General features: G+C 41.8%; 2 protein-coding genes across 3 annotated transcripts in view; one reads left to right on the forward strand and one right to left on the reverse strand.

Moving 5' to 3' along the window:
• The window catches only part of SRPX (sushi repeat containing protein X-linked), a 79,478-nt gene extending 69,886 nt beyond the window's left edge, over positions 1-9,592 (forward strand). The window contains exons 7-11 of the mRNA XM_025205305.1: positions 2,053-2,174; positions 2,841-3,020; positions 4,837-4,970; positions 6,161-6,282; positions 9,064-9,592. Coding sequence (XP_025061090.1) covers positions 2,053-2,174; positions 2,841-3,020; positions 4,837-4,970; positions 6,161-6,282; positions 9,064-9,244 — 739 coding nt within the window. The 3' untranslated portion in view covers positions 9,245-9,592. The remainder of the gene's footprint in view (positions 1-2,052; positions 2,175-2,840; positions 3,021-4,836; positions 4,971-6,160; positions 6,283-9,063) is intronic.
• A 9,261-nt stretch (positions 9,593-18,853) lies between these two features.
• Positions 18,854-24,182, reverse strand: part of SYTL5 (synaptotagmin like 5) — a 105,183-nt gene continuing 99,854 nt past the window's right edge. For both annotated transcript variants that reach the window (XM_025205200.1, XM_025205192.1), the window contains 3 exons: positions 23,377-23,512; positions 21,398-21,606; positions 18,854-20,591 (listed from right to left, as the gene is read on the reverse strand). In XM_025205200.1, coding sequence (XP_025060985.1) covers positions 20,449-20,591; positions 21,398-21,606; positions 23,377-23,512 — 488 coding nt within the window. In that variant the 3' untranslated portion in view covers positions 18,854-20,448. The remainder of the gene's footprint in view (positions 20,592-21,397; positions 21,607-23,376; positions 23,513-24,182) is intronic.

The following is a 24,182-nucleotide window of genomic DNA, read 5'->3' on the forward strand; positions in this document are numbered from 1 at the left end:
GGCTAGTAATTGGCTCGCTGGCCGTTTAAAATTCCGCGCGACTTCTGCCCAAGTCGAAGAGCTTTGAGCACGCTGCAGAGTGCCTCTGAAGTTATCTGACTTGCGGCTGCCGATCAATAGACTGATCACCTATCGATCTTTCTTCCGGTCGCTGAGCACAACCCCAGACGTACCCCTTTCCCCGCCGGCTTCGAATTGCGGACGGATTAACTGGCTTGGGCCCCGCCAGCTGGAACAACTCGTGTGGTTGTTCAGACGACCAGACCACCTGCGTCATGATTGCAAGCGGCGTGAGTAAAGTTTTTTGCAACCGATAAGTTGTGTCTGTCTCTCCATTCACCAGCCCGCCCTAACGTATGACCAATTTCTAACGTAACTTGAGTCGGCTCTGGCCGTCCGAGACATATTTAAGCCAGTCTTATGACTTCTTGCTTGGTAGCCTGTCTCATCGTTTTTGAATAGCTAGTGTTGGCCATACTATTCTCCACTGGTATGTTAAAACTAGGGTGCCATGCAAGACCCTCGAGCCATTTGGTTTAGCTAGAATCATAGCATTAAAAAGCTCATTACCAAAACACGTTCTACCTATAGCAAGGTGGGACAGTTCCCTAGCAAACAATTAAAGGGTATTTGTGCACTCTCAAGGCTTCCAGTCCTCCAAGCCTCAGATAGTATCTTCTGTTGCTGTCCAAGAGGAGATGGGAGGAAATGTCTTAAAACAAAATAGTGCCTCAAATTAGATTGAAACATCATGACCTGTGTTTGGATTGAGCCTGACTTGTGCATTTCTATCTTGGGAGTTCAGTATTCTCTTGACATATGCTGTTGTCAGGAATGAGCAACTGAGCTAAAGCCTGAAACTAGATGCCCAACTCTCCTGCCTTAAAATAATCCTGAGTCCTCATTACCTTTTCATCCATACAGAGAATGCCAGGCAATACAGCTCTACCTGGTCCTGGCTTATGCCCAAGTCCTATGTTGTAAACTATCCTGTATGCAGAGTTGGTCTGGAGTTCCCCATATATAAATATAATTGGCATGAGCTTCTTTTAATTGTTACATGAAATGTGAGTAAGTACAATGGCGCTGATAGGTATTTTGTAGTGATGGGAATCAAAGAGACCATTTCAACACCTCACTTATCTGCTGTCAGGAGTGCATAATTTTGCTAAGACAAAACTAGGCTTCTGTGATTTTAAGTCTTACGTGCATTGGGCTCCACTGTCTATCCTCCTCCTAGCTGTTTTCTCTGGCTCTGCAATTCTCAGCATAGCTAGCAATCTGGACATTGCCCAGTCACAGAAAAGCCTTTCATCTCAAGATTGCTGGGATTTTTCCAGTAGGTGGATAACTCACTTGTTGCATGGGACACTTAGCGCATGTTGTCAGCATTACCATGCCCTGCTGAAAGTGAGAATGTATTCTGAGCAGTCACGTGGTAATGCTTACTCACATCTCAGTCCACTCTGAACAAGGGTGGAGCCAACAGAGAACCCCCTGTTGCGAACTCTGGTGCCAGGTGCCATACCACACGTCTGGGCGCACAATTCACATGTCCACCCATGAGGATGCCTGGAGCCTGTGCCTTCCCCACCTTGTCCCCAGCACTGTCCAGCCTGGGAGCACCTGTCCCTGGCAAGCCAGGGTGAGCTGGGTCTCTGGTGGCTAGCGAAAGGAGGTATAAGGAGCCAGGCCCAGGAGAGGGTGCCACTCCTACTGCTGGATCAATACCTGCAATTGGATCTGTGAGACAAGCTGGGTCTCTGTTGCTGGGCAGTTTTGAACCAGCCTTGGCACCACAACAGTATCTTGAACTCGTGTTATCTCCATGGAGCAGTCTGACAATAGCTGAACACATGCTACTTAATGTGATCTGGAAATACTCCTCTGGGGAAAAGTTGCAACTGCTACAATACAATCACACTTAGCACTTGTTTTACTGCTTGAACATGTGACTGTGCGACTTGTAAGTGCAGTTAACACATGTTAAGTGCAATGTGTGACATGGCCCTTACTTTCTAAACATCTGTACTATTCTGTTTCTCATTTTAGTGTTATTCTGAAAGGCCTCTCATCAGGGTCACATTTTCCAGAAGGTGACCACAAAATCCATTACACTGTGTATGACAGAGCTGAGAATAAAGGCACTTGCAAATTTTTGGTTAAAGTCAGAGGTAAGAGAAATGTCGAATTATGTAAACAAAGCCAATACATATGTATTTTTAATCAGCCAGGTGCAAAGTCTTGTTATATACCTTGTGTATGCATCTGTAAACTTTTCCCTGGGTGATTGCATTGTCTTTCATGTAGCTTGAAAATGCTCAAATCAATTTAGATTAGGGACCCAGGGAACTGAGCTGTAGCTACCCGAGGAAGCAGCGCTGGTCCAAGTTAAGAGCCACTGTGTTGATCGACCCTACTCCCCCATGCTGTTCCTCCTCCCTGTTCATGCTCTCCTTGTTCATTTCCTCCCTAATCCTGACCTCCCCTATCCTCCAAACTCTGTAGTCCTCTCAAATCAGCTACTGAGTCACAGCTGATAAGACTTCCTCAGATCTGTTGGGTAGGCTACCATCTGACAGAGTAGCAGTTGAAATCTGTGAGTCTGTGACATATTGGGCTTCAAATCTTCATCTCCTCAGTGCTGTGTGTGTGTGTGATGAATTAATTAGTAGGCAAACATAATAGCTGCAATCATACCAGAAACGAAGTGCTTGATTGTCTGAAAGCTAGGAATAAAGAGCGAGCCAGAATACCACTTATAAAATTATACTGCAAGAATATAAGAGTAAGGCTGCACTGGAGAAACAATTATTGTTGTTCCTTTTTCCTATTCAAAGTCAGGCGCTGTGTTAAATTGAATGCCCCAGAAAATGGCTACTTAAAATGTTCAGGTGATGGAAATAACTATGGTGCTACCTGTGAGTTTTTCTGCGTTGGTGGCTATGACTTGCAAGGAAGCCCTGCTAGAGTGTGCCAGTACAACTTAGGCTGGTCAGGAGTGGAGCCAACCTGTACACGTACGTGAGTACTTTATTACTGTACTGAACAGGAAGTGAATGTCATAAAGGATTTGCTTATAGCTCTGCATGCCACTTCCTCATAGTTGCATTGCAAAGTTACTGTCGCTTGTTCAAAAGCTAGCATTTGGTATGTGGAGAACTAGGATATTTTTGCTAGTGGATAACTAACTGTAACATGTCTTATAAATCTCTTGGTAAAACTTCAGAGCACACTGCATCAGAGGTGACAGAGAGACAAGCCGATACATTCTGCTTTAATAAGCAAAAAGCTCTTTACCTCTTCCTACCAATGGTTATCAGCCTTCCTACACCTCTTTGTAAACTTAATTCTCTCCTTTTCTCCATCAGTGTTCAATATACAATTGGACTTCTGGCTTTTCTTGGTATTCTTCTTGGTATTCTTCCCTAGTCCTCATCCTCATCCACTGACTCTCTTTACATACTAGTTTTTCTGTGCAGAATCATTGCAGATAATACATTTCTGTTACTGAACAACCTACATTCTACTATTGTATGCTGGCTCCATCGTGTGGGGCTTCCTCCGGTGGCGTGTGAGTGGTGAGAGCTGCATGTGTGCACAGGGAGCCCCGTACGATAGAGGTGGGCCAGCCTGGTTGCACTCCTTGCTGCCACGTGCAGCTCTGGCTGGAACTGCCTGTTGCTGGGCAGCAGCGCCTGCACAGCTTAGGGGTGGGACTTCCAGTTCCAAGATTGTGACCAGGGGGTGGGGCACCTTTCAAGGGGCGGGGCTATAGCTCACCAAAACTCATTAAACAGCCCTCCAGCCAAAATAATTACCCAGCCCTGGTCCAGATCAATGGTTCTCAACCTGTGGTCTGCTGACCCCTGTGGGTCCACAGGCTGTTTAAGGGGTCTGCAAGAGATGACTATGGTCAATCAAAAGTATGTGAATACCCACATTTATGATTCAAAGGGGTCCACACCTCCATTCAAAAATTTGGGGGTGTCCACAAATGAAAAGAAGTTTCATTCATGTGAGTAAAATTTGCCAGCTGCAGAGTTTATTCACCTGCACTTGTTTCCACCCCATCTTTCTTTATTGATGTAGCTTTTAACTACAGTGGGACCTTGGAACAAACTCTGCAGCTCTCCCTGGCTGAAGGTCACTAAAGATCTTTGCCTAACCAACTGGACACATCAGAGATATGTATAGGATGGATTTAGATAGGGAAGATCCTGCTTTGAGCAGGAGTTGGGGTAGATGACCTCTTAAGGTCCTTTCCAGCCCTACTTTTCTATGATTCGATCACCATTCATCAATGCATGTGCTTGCAGGCATTCAGAAAATTGTCAGTCAACACAACAGTGCTCGTAATTTTAGTGAATGTGGTGAGTTATTTTGTTTTGTTTTTAAATAAAGTCATGCAGCTTATTTTTGACAGTCCAGAGTTTTTGCTCCTCTTTATTAATCCCAAAGCAATACTGGAATTGATAAGTTAGACCCAAGGTACTGTGACTCCAAGATTTATTCTTCCTTATTTTCAGCTATGCAAAAAGAAGAAATATATGTTCATTCCATTCCTCCAAGCAACTTGCAGAAGCAGCTGCTGTTCTTCATTGCTGGTTTGGGTGATGTGGAGAGAGACTTCAAAGATATGCCCTCATTACAACTTGTGACAGATTCTTATTGACTTCAGCAGAGCCAGGATTTTGCACTTTAACATACAGCCCCAGCTCCTGCATTATTCTCTTTTTCTTTCCCTGGATTTAATAGTTGTTTTTGCTAATGCAGTTTGAAAGCAGGTCAGTTTTTGCAAGCTCCATGATTTTTGTTCTCAATTTTTAATTCCAGCCATGAATATTAATGTTGCGGTGAGAAGCGCAGCTGCCCTCCTGGATCAGTTTTATGAGAAACGGAGACTGCTAATTATATCAACTCCTACTGCAGCCAACTACTTCTACAGGATGCAACTGGGAATGCTGCAGGTAAGCAGGGTGCCTTATTTCACAGCATTTTTTTAAATACACAAGAAGGTCAGATTCTCAGTCAGTGAAATTTCTCCATGGACTGCAGTGGAACAGCTGAGAATCTAGCCATGAGCTGGCAGTTCTGAAGTAAACATGTTTTCCAGGTTCTGAAGTAGCATTACCATCCAATTTTTAGCTGCTAAGGGGCTAATTCACTTTTCTTAGTATATCAGTTACTTTTGTAATTGTAGTGCAAAAAATGTGGATGTCTGCAGAAATAACATGCCAGAATCCAAATCAATTACCAGCTCAGGGACTCTTTTTGACCTTCCTGAATGTAGACATTTGGGAGGAAGTTGTATCATGATCCAGAACTTGTATAAATATCCCCCAATGATTACTCCAATCCGCGTAACAATTTTTCTTGAGAAATGTTAAGATATGTCTTTGTAGAAGGTCTATCGCCTTATGGTGTTTGTTTCAAAATGTGCAATGATGGTGTGACCATTTTAATTATGCAGTTCCTGTGTTCATCTAGCTGTACACTTTAACCCTGGCAAGAACCTGACCATTGACATGCAGTAGAGAGGTAGAGGTCTCCAAAAGAGTATGAAACTGTTAGCCAGACCAGCAGGAGTGAACATTTGTTTTCTGCTACTATTTATAACAAAATTCAGCAGTAATAAATACAAATGATATCACTTGTATATCCTGATTATGTTGTTTCTATCTCCGGTTTGTGAATTAATAGAAGTAGTATTTTTAATATTTTATTTGGCTTGACCATTAAATTTATTTTCACTGCAGTTTTTACCAGGTTAAATTTAATAGGTACAGTGCTTCTCACCTCCTCCCACCAAGTTGATCAAATGGTTAGGCATTAGAGAAGAATCCAGGTTACAGTACTAGCATAATTTTTAATCTAACAGCCTCTTTCTTTTTTATTAGGGGCAATGAATTTTTTTTTAAATGTGCTAAAAATCCATTTATGCAATATTTTCAGTCATCATGAAGACTGAAGTGCATTCATAAAGTGCTACTAAAATGGTTGCTATAAAAAGAAGCAAGGCCAAGTGTAGAGATTACAATATTAATGTAACAATGTTCAGAGTTCTTTGTAGACATCACCTATTGAGCCTTTAAAGTAGATCTCCCATTATAATCATGTCCACTTATGGGTATTCCTGTCTTATTCTTGGCCCTTCTAGCCAGCACAGTGTGGGTTAGACCTTCGACATGTTACAGTGATTGAACTAGTTGGTGTCGTTCCAGCACTTATAGGAAGAATAGGAGTACAGATACTGCCTCCACCACTTGCTTTGCAACTCAGGTAAAGTGAAAACTTCACCATTATTATGTTACACCTCAGCATGTGGATTTGCAGTATTCCCTTTTGATTTCTTGGATCCTTCTGTGGTAGCACTTGTTTATTTAAATAATTAGTCACTGTAATTTGTCTGATAAAGATTTTTTAAAATATGTAAGTGAGAGAGACATCCTCCAAATGATGAGTTCATGATGGACAAGGGTGTCCTGAATCATCTAGCACTAGTTTGAGAGGTGGGAGAAGGGATCTGCATGGTTCACCCAAGGTCTGGGTCTCAGTTACAACTTAACTTTAAATGTTACCAAGAAGTTTCTGCAAAACCACAGAGAAACGGCATTCAGAACCTTTCCCAGACACTCTCCCTTTACCTTCTTCCTCCCAGCTACATTCCACTAATAGAGGATGTTGCATTAAGCCCCTGAGAAATACTGAGCCTGCACCCCACCTTTTCAAACTTCTTGATTGGCTCCTGGCTGCTAATAAGCCACTTTGGGGAGGGTGCCAAGGCTGATAAGAACAAAAGCACACCTTTAAGTCCTCTTGACGTCACTAAATCAAACATGCGTAAGTCCCAGTGAAGCTTTAGCACCATAGTGTACCCCAAATGTGTACCAGTCACCAATTACATGTTCTATTATGGTGGATAATTGACAAATGAAAGACTGGGAACATTTAAAATATTAACTATAAATGCATCCTGTTTTGATTTGGAAAACTAAGCATATTTTCCTGAGGAATCGCATTTCTCTTGCCTTGTGTAATACTCGACTGTCACTGTTTGAAATCTGCTTAAATCACACTAAGTTTGAAATGAATAAAGAGACACTTCCCACAAAGCTGTTAGCTGGTAAGTGGCAAAAGCAAGGTCTGCTTAACCCACTTAACGCAGGTGGTTTTCTCCTATTCTTCTGCTGAGTTTATTATACTTGCAGGAACAAGGAGCAAGCTGTGCCATGCAGCCTTACAGCTCCTTCAGAGGCTCAACGCAGAGGAACAGTGAATCTAATAATGCTTCAGTGGCTGGGACAGCCAGTCTGATCTGTCCTCGCTTCCAACTTCATTACTTCTCCCAGGAGCAGGCTTCCTTGCCATCGCTTCTGCCTCTTACATTTACATTTCTGTAGGAATGACAAATGCCACCCAAAAAGTCATCTCCATTCTGAGATACAGGGGATACTGACTTAGGAATGAGGAAGGACCGAATAGTGCTTAAATATTATCTTTGCTCTTCAACTCACCACTGCTTGGGCATAGCCCAAGAGCAGAGTCTCAATTACCATGAAAAATGGGTCCTTCTTCCCTGTGGCACCTAGGCAACTTCCACTTGAGGCCTAGTGACATGGCCACCAATGTGGGAATTAATTCTTAAAAGCTAACTGTTCCCCCTTCTTTACAGTATGGACTATTAGCACAATTGCTACATTTCAAAACACTTTTGAGAGAGGAAAAGACTGGAAGCACATTCACAACTGATCTTGAATGTAAAGAATGAATGCTTCATTTGGCATTTTACATTTCTGTACAACACTTACCAATGCTTCAATCGTAAGCATTTATTTCCCTTTTTTACCCTCCTGTAATTGTGTTATAACACCAGCTGCTCCAGACACTGGAACATTTAGTGCCGCTTCCATGCAGGCAGTGTGCACTTTGTTCTGATTATAAGCAGTGCTGATAGGCATTCACCAGTACGTTTTTAATAGCCAGGATTTTCCCAACTATGCCGAAGTGAAGGTCATATTAACAACATGGGAACAGCCAAAAATCATACAGCTGGCAAAAAATGCAGCCTATTTGCAGCTTCCTTAGCCTCCCTCCAATGCATACACACACTGGACTTTCCAACCTTTATGACTTTTGTGGCCAACCTGAGGTATAGGTGCCACAGGTAGCACAGGGCAACTTCTGTATGTGGCACATGTCAGATCAGGGGAGAGGGGGCAGGCAGCACAACATCAGATGCACAGGAAGCAAACTGCAAATTGGGCAAAGAGTATAAGAAAGGAAGCAGGAAGCAAAGCAGGCAGAGAGCATGAGGCTGGGAGCAGAAAGCAGAGCAGCAGATTGTGCAGGGGAAGGAGATCAAAATAACTCTCATGGACGGTGTGGAGCTGATTTGTGGCACACCTTCCGAAGAGGTTGACTCCTACTGCTTTGTGGGTACTATGTTCTCTGGACCCCTGCAGGGCGGCCAGCATATGGCCTGAAACCTGTATTATTAATGGGCCCTACCTCAGCCATGGTCTACATATGGGAGCTGCATAGATGCCCACAATTTTCTCCCTTCCCCCATAGTCCCTCATCTGAAAATCAATACCAACCTGCGACATTTCACTAGGTTGCAGCTGTCCAACTTCTGGGCAGGAAGGGGCTGCACACTGCAAGGGCCACAGATCTGGGGGCCATGCACCATGCGAGTGACCTCTCCCTGGCCCCCTGCCACATGCACACAGCACTCCCCTGCACAGCCACATAGGACTGCACTCCCACAAACCCCCCCACAGCCTGGTTCTTCGCTCAGCTGCATGCACAGCATCTAGCCTCATCTCCTGGCCATGTGCATCACCCACTGCAGTGCAGGCAGTCTGGTTCCCTTCTTTGCTCTGTGCACAACTTGGACACTCTAGCCCCCTTTCAGCTGCCAAGGCAGGAGCAACTGGGAGATGGGAGTGGTGGCTAGGTGGGAGCCCACAGGCTGCATGCTAACCCTCTGGGGGCTTCATGCTGCCAGCTGGACAACCCTGTATTAGATTAAGATATTCAGGCATTTTCTTACTTTTTCAGGTTGTTGCTGAGAATCTCGCAAAATAATTTCAGTTTACTGGTGATGGACAAGCATGGCATGGACAAAGAGCGTTACCCTTTCCCAGCTACACCTGCTGAGCTCTTTACTCTTATTGACACTTTCCCTTTGAGAAAAGAAGAGATGCTGCTGCAAGCAGAAGTTGGTCAGTCATGTCCCTAATTGAGAATCACAGGGTTTCACCTCTGAGTGAATTTTTCTACTTACTTATTTTTCCCCTGGTGCTACATAAAGCATGACTTCTCTTTTTAATCACTGATGTACAGATTTTTTTGTGGTTTTTTAATTCTATTTTATTGGGTAGCTTCTCTGTATATGATATATGCATGATGCTTTTTGTACTTTCAGCCATCCTTAGAGGAATTTGTACTGCTACTCTCCCAGGAAATCTGTGTACAGATATTGTGTTGGGTCTCCAAGAATTATTTTGAACTTCCCATTCCATGTAAAATTTGATGTTACTTTCTTAGTGTTTATAAATCTTTTAATAATAAAATATTGTTTTGCATATCCAGATAGCTTGTCTTAGGTTCCTTTCAGGAAGAAAAGTTGATCCCCAAAATTGGATCCAAATATTGACTTTGAAAGGTTACATATTTTGATTGAGGGTTAGGTCTATAAATGACCTGCCCTCAATATCACAGCAGTAAACAAGTTATTCTCTGCTGCAGGTGTACAGTATAACTTTGAATTGTAGTGTCCTTCAGTCTTCATGAAAGCCATATAACTTGTGCTTTGCCTTGTTTAATAGCATTACAGACAAATAATAGCTGGAAAAAACACACAGGCAGCTAGGAACAAGATGGGTTTCAAGGGAGGAAAATTGGAGAGATTCTGGAAGGAGCTTCTTACATTTGCCTTGGCCAGATTTTATGGAGATACAAAAGAGGTAAAAGAAGTCTGGTAAACTGGAGCAACACCACTGAGATGACAGTGAATTATGAAGTCACTGGATTTGGATGGAGATACAGGTTATGATACATTTTCAACTCATTACATATGAGTGAGATAAAAAATTGTTCTTGCCTGTATCCCTGACTTGTGTTCCTGACAGAAGGGTCCTATCACTTCCTCTTGAAGGCAGACCATGTCTTTGATTTGTTGACAAAGACCTAAGACATTCCCTGCTGCAAAATCTCCTCTAAAATCTATCACTTTTAGACCTGTAAAAATACTGACTGGCACATTATCCATTTATAACTTGCAAATAATTGAACAGGTTATTTTTTAACCACTGTTGGTTTAATGCTTTTTCAGTGCACCCAAGGCAAGCTGCTCCTGTAGGGGTTACTGCTAGAGAATGAAGGCACATGGAATGGTGATTTAAAAAGCTGAAATTCAGCAGGGAAAAAAAATGAGGGTTAACTCTCTGGCATTTGGCCATGCTAGCAGTTCCCTCTGCACCAGAGGCTTCTTCTGGAAGTGAGGATCTTGCTGGCAACAACCCTGTGGCTATTCTTCAGTCCTGGCTACTGGAGCCACTGTGGACAATGGGCAGAATGCAGAAGGGGAAAGAAGCAAGTTCCCCCACCCCCCGCCTCCATTTTGGCACCCCACCTTCCTCCCCGACACTGCCTGGGGCTCATGTCTTACTCACCCACCCGTTGTTATGTTACTGCTTGTTAGAATAGTGGGGTAACAGGGCTTCAGCTAAAGATTTCCCACCAGTAGTGATGAATATCATATTCCTGTTCATCCTTCATGCATTAAATCCACCTGAATTAAAAATCTATAAAAGAAGAGTCAAGGTAAGCAGAAGACAGGACCAGTAGGCAGCAGAAGAGAGAAGCATATAAGAATTATACCAAAGTTATACCTACAAGGGCTCAGAACATAGCATGTTTTTCTCGATGGCCTATGAATGATGCAACTTACTCACTGCAATTAGAAAAAGGCAACAGGATATGCCCCATAAGGCATCCTAAACATTTGACAAAAAACAGTGTAGCAGAGACAGAAATGAAGTAACATATTGAATTGTTTTAATGTAAGAGAAATAACATTGTACTTTACAATAACTACAATTGGGTTCACTAACCACCTTCTTCTACAATCCACAAGTCTGAACGTACAGTACACAAAGTACAGCAACAAGCTGGGCAGGAGAAGTTTTGGCCAAATGTTGGCAGTGCTTAACAAAATGCAATGGCATGAACTGCTAATATGTTTCATGTCCAATGTAGCTGTCCTAAATAAAGCCTTTGACCAGGAAGGATGCATTGTAAGAGGATATGTGATACGACATCTGACAGATGCAACATAGGCTAATCTTGTTTTAACAAACCCCAACATTAATTGAAAGGGGAGCTTTCACATGCTGCCCAAAGCAGCCTAAAGGCTACAAAGCATTACATTCTCCAGAAGAGTAGCTGAAGCACATGGTTGTGTGTACTTTATTGCCACAAATAAGAACTATTGTAATAATTAATCTAAACCATGGAAAGGAGAGTCTCAAAAACAACCCAAAAGCCACTTGGTTACTAGCTGAGGTTCAGTGGCTACCCTTAATGTAGCTACATATGCATTACCACCACATCAGACAAGATCCTTCATCTTTCGATCACTTGGCAAGGAATCCATGGGACAGTGTTTGGGATTCATTAATACAGTTAAGAGCATCCCATGGGCTGTTGCAGAAGAACACACTACTATTTGCCATCCCTTACAGGAATGAACCAAATACACTCCCTTCTTACCACCGCCACTCCAGGCTTCCTCAATGTGGCTCTCAGTATCTGTATGTAAAAAGAAAAATAGGAAATGCACTGCTACCACACTGCAGTCAGATCAGTTCTAAAGGAGATTTTCTTTGCTAGAGTTGTAAAGAGCTAGCAATACTCTAGTCAGGGAAATTAAATGTCAGCTCTTATTTATAATAAGGAAAATAAGCAGATCAGTAGAGTAGAGAGCATTTGTTTGTTGTGCCCTGCCCAGTGCCCTGGACATCTGAGGACAGCATTTAGGTACACGAGGAGTTTGACATTAATGGAGGATTTAGAGAGCACAGCAAGGATGGGCTAGAGGAAGAAAGATTTCAGGGAAGACTCAGATGCAGCCTTGCATGAGCCAATAGATAAGGGCTAAGTACAGACAGTCAAAAAACCTAAGGATTAATTGATTCAGTCTTTGCAGGTTAGTCTAAGCTGCAAAGATTGAACCAATAAGCAAATGAGCAGACATTCACTTGTGATTCAGGAAATGCAGCCACATGCCTGCAATGGCTCAAGCCGGAAGCCTGGGTGCACTAGAGCAAGGCTCTCTGCCTGTGTGTTCACTTCCTCTTTCTGCTGCTCCCAAGTCTTTGGGATTTGCAAAACAATTACAGCAGCAGGACTCTGCAGAGTTGCTCATCACTTCCTCTTCCTGCTTCCACATGCCTCTGGGATTTGTAGTCTACAGTCACAGCCAGAACTAAGTAAGCCAGCAGGGCAGGGCTGCTCTGTACTCAGGGGAAGGTGAGTTTAACTCCCCACTCCCTGGCCCCAGGCCCCAGCTGGGGTTTGCCTGGGGGAGGGAGGGGCAGTGAGCCAGCCTGTGAGATCAGTAAACCAGCCCCTGGCCTCACTGCTCCAGCTAGGGATCAGAGGGGTGGGACCAGTTCTGCTGTCTGGAGCAGACAGCACAGCCCAGTCCAGGGCTGAAAACCATGCTGGGGGAACTGATTTAACTTGAACCAGGAAGGGGTCTGGGACAGAAGTTTCATAAACCAGTTTGACCTAAATCAATTAAGTCTGATACTACATTCAACCAGGTTTATCTTAAACTAGTTTCAGACATTTTGAAACTGGTTTATGTGCGCTGAACTTCTGTTCTATTACAGTTTTAAAGCGGTTTCTGATCACTTAAACTGATTTATGTGCAACTTCTGTCCCTAGCCAAGGTGACGGTGGCAATATGAGTGAGCCACTTTTTAAAGGTGGATTACAGCCAGAATTTAAGGAACATAAAGGGGGAGGAGGGGGGAAATGTCATCGAGCCCATGGTTATTTTATTTACAATGTCATCCCCCTATCACCCAGACTTTTCATTCTGTGATGCTGGACTGTTAGTTGTTACATGTTTGTAAGTTATCAGGAAGTAAGGAAGTCAACTGGGGTTAGATGACACCAGCAAGATAATCAGCCAAACACTTCTTGAATGTGTCCAGATTAGGTTCTTGCACCACTTCTGGGGGGAGTCTATTCCAGACTGGAGACTGGAATAGGTTTTTTCTTATGTCCTGTCTAAAATGTTCTTCTAGCAGTTTGTGACCATTTGAGCTTGTCTTCCCTTGGGGTGCCCTGGTGAACAGACGTTCTTTCAGATCCTGATGCACACACCTTATGTACTCATAGGCTGCCACCAAGTTACCCCTGAGCCCGCACTTCTCCAGGCTGAAGAGTCCCATGCCTCTCAGCCTGTCCCCAAAAGGCCTGTTCTCTTGGCCTCTGATCATGTGTGTAACTCTCCTCTGGACTTTCTCAAGCTTCTCCACATCCTTTCTAAAGTGTGGAGCCCAGAATTGGACGCAGTACTCCAGCTGCAGCCTCACCAAGGCTGAGTAAAGTGGGAGGATGACATCTTGGGTCTTGCTTGAGATGCATCGGTAGATGCAAGCCAGGATTTCATTTGCTTTGCTGGCTGCAGCATTGCATTGGAAATAAAATCCTAAAATAAACAAACTGCTGGAAGACCGTTTTAGACTGGACGTAAGGAAGAACTTCTTTACCATCCGAGTCTCCAGAGTCTGGAATAGACTCCCCCCAGAAGTGGTGCAACCACCTACTCTGGACTCATTCAAGAGGCGTTTGGATGATTATCTTGCTGAGGTCATCTGACCCCAGCTGATTTCCAGCCCTTTGGGCAGGGGATTGGATCCAATGATCTCACAAGGTCCCTTCCAGCCCTAATATCTATGAAAACTATGATGTTTCTCCCAAATCATTACCCAGCAATGTGCCAAGCTGGCACAGGCTAATGGAGCAGAAAAATATATAACAAGAGACCAGACATAAATCTTTACGCTGAAAGGCTAGATTTTGTTTTATGCCTCTTTAGTGTAATCTTTCTTAAAAGAGACATGGTGCTACAGGGTTCCAGCTTAATGCACCATGATTGAAATATACTCACCGTTCAGATTCCTCTCCAAATTTGCCAACAAAAGCACCCTGAGAAGTACAGCACAAAGTCACTTTGCTAAGGAGCCATCTGGGACAGTCAAGTCAAGCAATGGGGTCTTAAAACAACAGTGATAATCCAAGTTTCAAAGAAGGATGTCTTTGCTATTTCCCTCCCGTCTCCAACTCGCTAATGCTGAGACAAGCAGTGGAGACTAAATGTCAGGTCACCTTGTTAGACAAAATATGTCTGGGCAACAGGCAGTGGAAACAATCTAAAAAGAGGCTTAATGTTTAACTCATGATTTTACAGTAATAGTCATCATATCTTTTAAACTTTCTTTTAATAGTTATTCCTTCATGGTTTTTAAGCAAGTCAAACCCACTGAATTTAAGGAAAGGGGGAAAAGGTAGGAATGAAACCTTTGTAAACAAGGTGCTAGAAAAATACAGATTTTGCTATACTGCATTATCTTTAACTCCAGCTTTTTAAAATCAATACTGTTAAAAAAGAGATTATTTTTCTTGGTTCCAAGTCTTGGAGCTATAAAATTGTGCTAAGGAATAGCTTAGAAATAGCAACTGTGCCAAGTTTAGTTATTCACCTGAATCGGGGTTAAAACAGAAACTAATGAGAGTGAAGCTTCTGCAGAAATCAACCTTGAGTAATTATCTATGTACTTTCAGTGTCACACCTTGGTAAAAAAAGAAGACTTGAGGCTGCCTATCTGCGTGCTCAGTCTAGGGGCATACAGTACATGATAACACTCAATTACAAGCAGTGAATCAAATACCTAGAAAACAAAGCCAAATTAAATGAATTATTTTGTGCTTTTTTACATCCCACGTATTTCTATAAGCAAGAGTGCAAGGATGTAGGGAATGGAATGATAACATTTTCCATACACACAGTTTACTTCAACTCTACTGATAGTCACTGAAGACCAAAGCGTTCCAAGTGGCCTTGGTGTTCACTGTGTTGCTTTGTACTGAGCATTGGTTCATTTGGCATAGAGTGTGAAAGGTCCTGAATATTAAAACAACACAAAACTGTTGTAGCTGAGCTGCAAAATACTGTCACCATACTGCTTCAAAACCTATCCGTTGCACTGAAAAGGAACATCTGAACTGAAATGGCTCCTCACTCAAAATTAAATAGTTGAATCTCATAGTCCTCAGTATTTTTCACAGATAATGGCGTTTCTATTTATTATCTGGCACATACTTCTCAATATTAAAATGAGGACTTAGTGAAATCAATGGCAAAAATCTGTATTAGAACTGGGTTGATTTTTTGTCAGATGAACATCAAATTTCCCAAAAAGGCAACTTCAGACCACAAAATGAGGGAGAATAAAATAAAAAAAACCCCAAACATTCTGACTCTTTCATTTCAAAGCAATCTTTTGAGACCAAAATCAGCAAAATATAATTTTTAAAAAGGTTCAATATGTATATACAAATGAAACTGCTTAATGTGATTTTAAATTTGGTTTAAAATTATTTGAATTTGGCTTTAATATGATTTTAAATTTGGTTTCAGTTTTTGGTGAAAAAGATATTTTTTCTTTCCTTTGAGGTTAACCTTATTTTCCCCCAGTGATCAATGATTTATGTAGGACTATTCAAGATTTTTTCCCAAAACTTTTCTGTAGCTTAAAAATGTTTGTTTGCCCATCTAAAGCTTGGTAAACTAGCCTGTAGCAAATGAACATTAAAGCTTAGCTTCCATGCTGCCATAATGTGACTACTCCTAAAACACATACATGGATGTGGCATAAACCACTGTGAAAACCTAAGGGCTCCTCTAGATGTGCAGGGAGCCTCCTTGATGTGATGGAAATCGAATAGTTGAGTCTGCTGGAGCGCAGAAATTACTACACTTCACCAGACTTTAGCATCACCTGTCTCAGCATCCCTACACTAAAAAATGGTGGCAGGGCACTTTGATCATGTGATCAGCTTTAGTTCAAAGTGCCCCACCACCATTTTTCAGCACAGAGACGCGGATGTACATGATGCTCGCGTGCTTTTAATTAGCATGGCTTGCTAATTAAAGCACCCCCCCACGCCTCTTGGAGCACGTGTAAGAATGCCCCCAGATTCCAAATCTGTTGGAGAAATGAGGTAGTTTACTCCACAAATTAAAAGTGGCTTTGTTGGAGGGCAAAACAATTGCTGATAACAATTTAAAAAGAGATATTATAGAATTTAAAAGTAAAAGACAAAACAAATTAAAATTATTTTAAAAAAATCATAAAAGTGAAACATGTACTTTAATTTGTATGTTGCCAAAGTAGCCCCAACTATAGAGAAAATGCATGAGAACAGGACAATACAAATGATGGAAAATAGACTAGTCTCACATCACTTTCCTATTTTAGTGAAATTCCAGAAATAAATGAAGACTCCAAGCAAAGAAAGAAATTTAAGGCCAAGGTTTCCTGGAGCCACTACTCATTTTAGGTCCCCACATGAGATAATTTCAGAGAACCTGATTTCAAAGGTTGGTTGCTCTGCAGTCTCTGAAAATCAGAGCCTTTTAAAGGTATCTCAGTCAAGCACCCAAAATCAGTAGTCATGTTTCAAAGCTTTGTCCAAGATTTTAAAAAATGTTTGAATAATGTAAGTTATTATTTGTGAAATGTGTATCCTTATACATGCATATTATTAATATAATGTATATATTAATGTGCATTATATATGTTATACAGTATAAAATACATATTTTACAAGTAATTTACATTATCCAAACTTTTTTTTACATCTTGGACAAAGATGTATATATAGTGTGTGTGTGTGTGTGTGTGTGTGTGTAGTATATACTTGTATAAAGATACACCTTTTTGTGTATAAAGATACATATATACACATATATACATATACATGCACACACATATGATTTTTAAGCTCATTACTACTTCATGATTTCAAAATATAACTACTGTCATATCCAGCTAGTTCATGCAACTCAAACCAAATCCAAACAAAGCAGTTTTTAAAAAAATAGGATTTTAAAAGAGAATTTTAAAAGCTATAATATGAGGGTTGTGGTTTCAGTTCTAAATGAGTAGATATAACTGTTGGAAAAGAGTATTTCTCCAGTTTCAGTTCCTTAAGTTGAATCTCAAGCTGGAGTTATTTAACCATTTGTCCTTTGTGTTCAGTTATTAACTTGGATCCTCAGCTATTGCTGCACTGAGAACAGCAGCATTTGGACTTCTCAAATCAGCATTATTCTAGTAATTATTCTATACAAAAAGATGAAAGATTCTAAATTCTGTGTGACCAAAAAGAGAAAGCAGGACTTGCAGAGCAAGTGAATGTGGAGGGGAGGGGTGGGGGGTGGAAAAAGAGTTAATTGATTTATTTAATGGTTTTACTTATTAAAAATGTGCATGAATATTGTATTGCGCCCTAAAAGAAAATACAGGAAAATTAATGAAGATAAAAATAGCAAAGTAGTATTTTTGAGGGAACTACAATTCTAATTTAATATCATTCAGCTGAAATGTAGCTTACTCCATCTTACTAGGCTGTTTTAGATTTGTATGTGGGCCTGTAGCAAGGGCAAATGCATGATGAATCACCTAGCACTGCACACACCAAACCTGCTGGATTCAGTAAGGATCCATTATTCTGCCTTGCTGTGGTACTGCTATGGTTAAAAAGATAACTGCAGCCTATTACTAGGTTTACAAAACAGTTTGCTCTGTACACAAAGGGGTCTATTTCTCAGTGGACAAGGGACTCAAGTCACACAAGTATTATATCTGTGTAATTTTCTTGTGCATTGATATTAGGACAGATTTAAATAGGTACAAAGTCCTTGGAAATAAAATTATCAAAGTAATACAAAAAGGTGGTTTTCTTTATTGTATGGAGCAAATGAAAAAGGAAGAAAAAAATTCTATTAAAATGTGTTGTTAGTGCATGGATTCATATCAAAGTTCAGCAGCAAAACTGCATCTCAATTGCATCATTATTGATGATTAACAAAGCAGCAAGATAAGCTTGAATGGGATTTCAACCCATTCAGAAAATGTTTCTGGTTCAAGCAAAGGAAAACACAGGGCTTGGGAAGAGAAGACTAGGAGGAAGGCGGGATCTAATAGCAGCCTTCCACTACCTGAAGGGTGGTTCTGAAGAGGATGGAGCTGGGTTTTCCGAAGAGGATGGAGCTGTGTTTTCAATTAGGGGTATGGCACTTCTGCCACTGCCATGCCACTGGCACACTCGCCAATCAGCTGTAGGGGTGGACCGCCCCACCCTCAGTTGCTGATCGGCCACTGGGAGGACCTCCCCCCACCACGCTCATCGACTGGCTGCTGAGGCTCCTCCCCACCCACTTGCCGATCGGCCACTGGGGAACCCCCCCACCCCACACACACACACACTCATTGACTGGCCACCAAGGAACTCCTTCCTTCTTGACCAGCTGCTGGGGGTACACTGACCCCAAAAGGTTGAAAAGTACTGTGCTAAACTGTTCTTAGGGGTGGCAGATGACAGAACAAGGAGCAATGGTCTCAAGTTGCAGCAAGGGAAGTTTAGGTTAGATATTTGGAAGACCTCTCTCATAGGAGGGTAGTAAAACACTGGAAGAGGATCATCAGAGAGGTGGTGGAATCTCCATCCTTGGAAGTCTTTAAGACCTGGCTAGACAAAGCCTTGGCTGGGATGATCTAATTGGGGATGGTCCACACACACAATGGACTAGATGACCTCCTGAGGTCCTTTCCAACCCTAATTTTCTATGATTCTATGATGTGCTTAATTAAGTCATAATTAAATTGCTTAATTAAATGCTTTCTTGAATCAGCCCTTACCTTACAACACCTGGGCACACATCAACAGTTCATGAGACATGGCAAACATTTGAGATTCTCTTCCCCTCTGCACAATGACGCCTGAAAATCCTGGCAAGATTGAACTATTAAGGGAACGATAAACAAAACAATGATGCTTCATTCTGCAAGCTGCTTAGGGATGTGTAATAATCTGTTTTCATGAGAGGCTCTTTGATCAAGTTGAACCCCAGCCAGCACTTTATACGACACATTCAACCACCTAGGGCACACGTCACCACCGGGCGCTGCGGGACTTTACGTCAGCACATTTGCTACCTAATTCCCAATAATGGCTGTACTGTGCAGGGTAGCACAGAGGCTTTTCTTTACTGTGATTGCTGTTGCTATCATGTACAGCTTAACTAAATGAAGCAGTAAACAGGGGAAAGAGGTATCATTAAAGATTCAGACTGCTTGAGATCGGGTGGCTTCCAGGCTGACTTCAAATACCACAATTTTAAATGTATATGAAATTGGTTTATACCATATCTTTCTCTCTTTTAGCCTGCTTATGACCTGCCCTTACACACATTCAAATAAGCATTAGGCATCAAGTGAATACCTGAACCTCTGCTTGCACCATTTTCTCCAGAGGTGGAGACTCTGCTAGGCCGTACTCCTATTAGCAAGAGAGAGAAGAGGTCCAGTTTGGGACTCTGTGGCCGTATCTACACAAGCAGCTGACTACGCAGTTGTTACTGTGCAGTCATTTAGTAGTTCCTTAACCAAGTATCAGAGCCATCCGTAGAGGTGTGTGGGGCCTAGGGCACATCAGCCTGTGTGCAGCCTGTGCAGGGGAAGGAAGTGGGGGGTAGTGAGTAGCCGGAGCATGAAGCTAGCAGCGTGCGGTGGCCACACAGAGTGGTGGCACCCTGAGTGGGGCCCGTACGACACTGTCTGCAGGGCCCCACAAAGCACAGGGCCTCACCCTCCCACCCCCACAAGGGACAGCTCAACCAAGTACTAAATGATCGTGCAGTAACCAGCATTACTACGCAGTCCCATCGCCGCATGGTTATTTTTAGCTGCTACTGCGCAGTAGTGTTGGCATCACGGTTCATGCCCAGCAAAGCTACATCGCCATAGCAACAAGCTATGGTGCAGAAGCTCATTGCTATGGTGATATAGTGTCTCGTAGAGAGGCACCCTGTATGGAGACAAGATCCTCACTGACTTCAGACGGAATTTTCAGTATGGAAAAGGTATGAGGTGAAGAAGATAGATACATGAAAGTGCAGACTGCATTATAATACAACTCTGAAAATCCAAGGTAAAAAATGTCTTTCTTCCTCGCTTTCAGTTGTGCAAAGTTACAATAGATAAATCCACTAAATTCAGGCATACTTTTGGTAGCCAGTGGTCATTAAGAGTCATGTCATCAAAGCAGCAGAACCCTGTCCTCGCTGCAGGCTGTTTCCTTTCAGAGCCTGCGTTTTCCCATGCTGGATCTCAGCATTAACATGCCTTCTACAGAAGTTCCAGGATTGTCAATCATCTTTAGCCAGAGGTGCTGCTCTTCCCCTTGAGAATCCATCCAGTCAACTTCCTTGCCATTACTTAAGCCTGATAATTGGAAAAAAATGGAGGATTTGGCACGTTAGCAAAGAGTGACAATACTGCTGCTTATCAGTTCCAAAAACTAGGAGAGAACAACAATGGCTACTTCAAACTAACGTTCTGTCCAGGGAGTTATGCTATGAACAGTCCTGTCCTTTAACCCCCATGCCCCCCCCCCACACACACACACACATATTTCCTGTAGTTTTTCTCTCTTATTCCCCACCAAATTCTGTTACTGCCAGCTCCCCTCTAAAGAAGAAGGAAGGGATAACAGTCTTTGCAAAACCACCCCTTCATCAACCACAAAGGTTGCTGCTGAGTGGTATGAATCTCTCATTTCTGGCTCAGATGGTGGGAAATGTTTTTATAGTATTCCCTATGTCAACTGCTTTAAACAGCTGAGTTCTAACTGAACTTCAAATTCATGTCTCTCACTTAATGGCATAAAGAACTCAACTGCCACTAGACAACACACCTTTTCTTCCATTTCTTATCATTTTCTTGTGCTACCTGCTCAATAACATAAAACTGGCAGGGCCCCCCCTAGATGATCAAACCAGTCTACTGCATCCTCAAGCAACCATTTACCAAAAGATTCCCCTCTTCAAATCTTCACACACAACTACCAAATACAAAGCAGAAGCACAAAGAACATCAGGACACAACAGGTTAAAGCAGGGAAGATGAGGGCACTGTCAATACACAGTGGCTGCTCATTCAGGGAAGTAATATAATATACCTATCCTTTACACATGATATGAAATACTTGCTGGAGAGGGTGGAGCTCCCCAGACATCCGGGGCCCTTACCGAGTCCAGTACTCAAGCGGACACCTCCCAGGAAGATGTTACTTGACAACGACTCTTTGTCCCAAACGGTCAGTTCCAGGCAGACGTTGTGAATGTCCCTGGGGTTCAGGCCACTGAAAGTGAAGGTGTGATTCCAGTGGGGGTTCACACTCTTTTTTATTATTGGAGTTTTATGTTTTGTTGCTTTACTGTTATCTGGGAGCAGATATCTGAGAGATACAGAAAGAAAGAAACAGAAACATGAACAGAAAGATGCAACTCCAGATCATACCACTAATAACTATGCACTGCACTATCACCTTTTCCCAGTCAAGCCTGGGACCTCAAAGAACACTGGACACACATGCACATGTAACAGTCTCTGCCTTGATGGCCTGAGGCTCTAGATAAGCATGGCAAAGGATGAAGAAAAAAGAGGTATTATATGTACGTCCCACTTTACAAGTGGGAAAGCAAAGCACAGATAGATTAAGACACTACTGAGCAAGAAGCAAGCCTGGGAACAAAAATTCCTAACTGTGCTAAACATGACACTAAAGATTTAATGAAGACAAAGGTTTACAGCTCATTAGAATTTACCAGCTCCTGGCAATCGTCCTGCAGTAATGGCCCTCTTTTTAAAAATGATCTTATTCTTGTACGTAACTAGGTAATAATAACTGTTCTTACCTGATCCATAAGTGCTCCTGATAACATTTCTTTGCTCTACACATTTATTGGCCACTTCCCTTTTCAGATAATCTATTTCACTACTATAATGCAGTTGCTTTAACTGGTATTTCCTTTAAGCTCTTTCTGCTTCTTAGACCCGAGTAAGAGCATTCTGAGCCTATAAGCTTGTCTAACATCTCTCTCAATTATAAAGCTGCTCCAATAACCCTGCCTCAAAACCCTTGATTTCAAATGTATGAAATAAAATTCTCCTCAGTCTGAGTAAGCAACAACAGATACAAGTAATAAACTAGCTAGAGACCATTCGGTCAGTTATTGGCAACATGTCATTTCTAATACATACTAATATAAAATCAGGGAGCTCCACAGCTCTGTTGTCTCTTGTGGACTTTAGGTGCATACAAGCTGCAAAAGGACCAGATAATACTTTTTTTTGGCTTACCACTTAAACAAAAGCTCTTTTCTTTAACACTGCCCCACTAGGCTAATAAGTGCTTAGTAAGACCACTTTATAGGCTTTATGCCTGAAAAATGGTTCATAGTATCAACATACCTGGTATGTATCTTTATGAGCTCCAAAATGATTGTCATCTCTAGGCAGGAATGGTTAGAGTTACAGAAAGGAAATGAACCCCATTCAAAGGCTTCAATTTCATGGTGGGATTTTACAGAAGGACTTACCATCAATAAAAATGTGCAAAATCTTAATCCATATGTACTAGCAGGCAACAAATGAAAACTTTTATTGACAGGAAAAATAGCAAAGAACACCTGTGTAGCAGCTATCCATATTTCACTCATTTATCTTAAGTGTCACACTTACATTTCTGATTAATATAATTAGTCATGCAGAATTACATTCATTTATGCAATCATAAGTGTTCCTATATCTAATATTGTCTACATAATCTGGATTTTAAATCTCTGGAAGATAATTGAGGCATACAAGCAAAACCCAGGCACACGATGCACACACACACACACACACACACACACACACACACACACACACGGTGCTACATATTTAAAAATTTGTGTGTATACTAATATACACTCAACTTTTTAAATTTGAGCATAACGCTTATCAAAACTCAAAACCACATTTAAGAGTCTAAACTGTAAAGTTATGTCTTCTTTCAAAAAGGAAAAAAAAAACCCCACCTGAACCCATATAGGTATTTAAACTGCTTTCAAGTTAATCTTTGCAGAGTAAAGTTTAATGCATTTCTATCAGAAATACGATCTCATAAAATTTGAGTAAATACAAATACTCGTTTTACCCTTGAGGATGGGCAAATAAAAATTACCCTTTCACAAATGTGTCAGATGAGCCTCCTGACTTCACAGCTGTTAAATTCTTGGCTTCCTTAACCAGGACCTCCAATATACCCCCAGACGGCAAATGAGAGTCACCTTTCTTTCCTTTTTTTAAGCTCTTCTTTCCTGTAAATGAAACAAACCACCACATTAATCAAGAACTATAATGCTGCAACAATAGTTTGAAATGTAAACCCTTTGGGTTGAATCCTGCCATTTATGTATTTCAATGGGAGTATTTATGAATAAGGGTTGAACCCTGTATTTGTGAGTAAAATGTGGAGAAATGAGGAGGACAAGCCATCACATAAAAATACTTTAGGACTAATACACTGAATGGAAAGAGTCAAGTTCCTTTTAAGTCCATTCTTCTTTTCCCCTATTACAGATGCCTTTCTGGCTAATGGTGGTAGAGGAACAGGTGAAGTTAGCAGACAGTCTCATGCCACAGGCAGAGTGTAAAACTTCTCTATCAAAGCCTGAAATAAGAAGTATATGTACAAGTTCACTTCTGAAGACATACACTGCTGCATGACAGTGACAAAGAACCAACCCTTCACTGAGGCTAGTAACAGATGTCACCAGATGTGTCTCATTGGGTGAAATACATATTACCCATTGTCTTGTACATTGATCTTGTGGGACAATGAGTGATGTTGTTCTCTGCTTCCAGAGACATACCCCTGGCAATCTCTGGAGCATGCGTCTGGAAGCAGGGAAAGGCATTCCCCACTTCTAGAGATGAGCCCCGGACATTGCCAGGGGTGCATGTCTGTAAGCAGGGAACCCCAACTTT

The sequence above is a fragment of the Alligator sinensis genome, unplaced genomic scaffold, assembly GCF_000455745.1.
Source record: "Alligator sinensis unplaced genomic scaffold, ASM45574v1 scaffold243_1, whole genome shotgun sequence".
In the NCBI taxonomy this organism is placed as follows: Eukaryota; Metazoa; Chordata; order Crocodylia; family Alligatoridae; genus Alligator; species Alligator sinensis.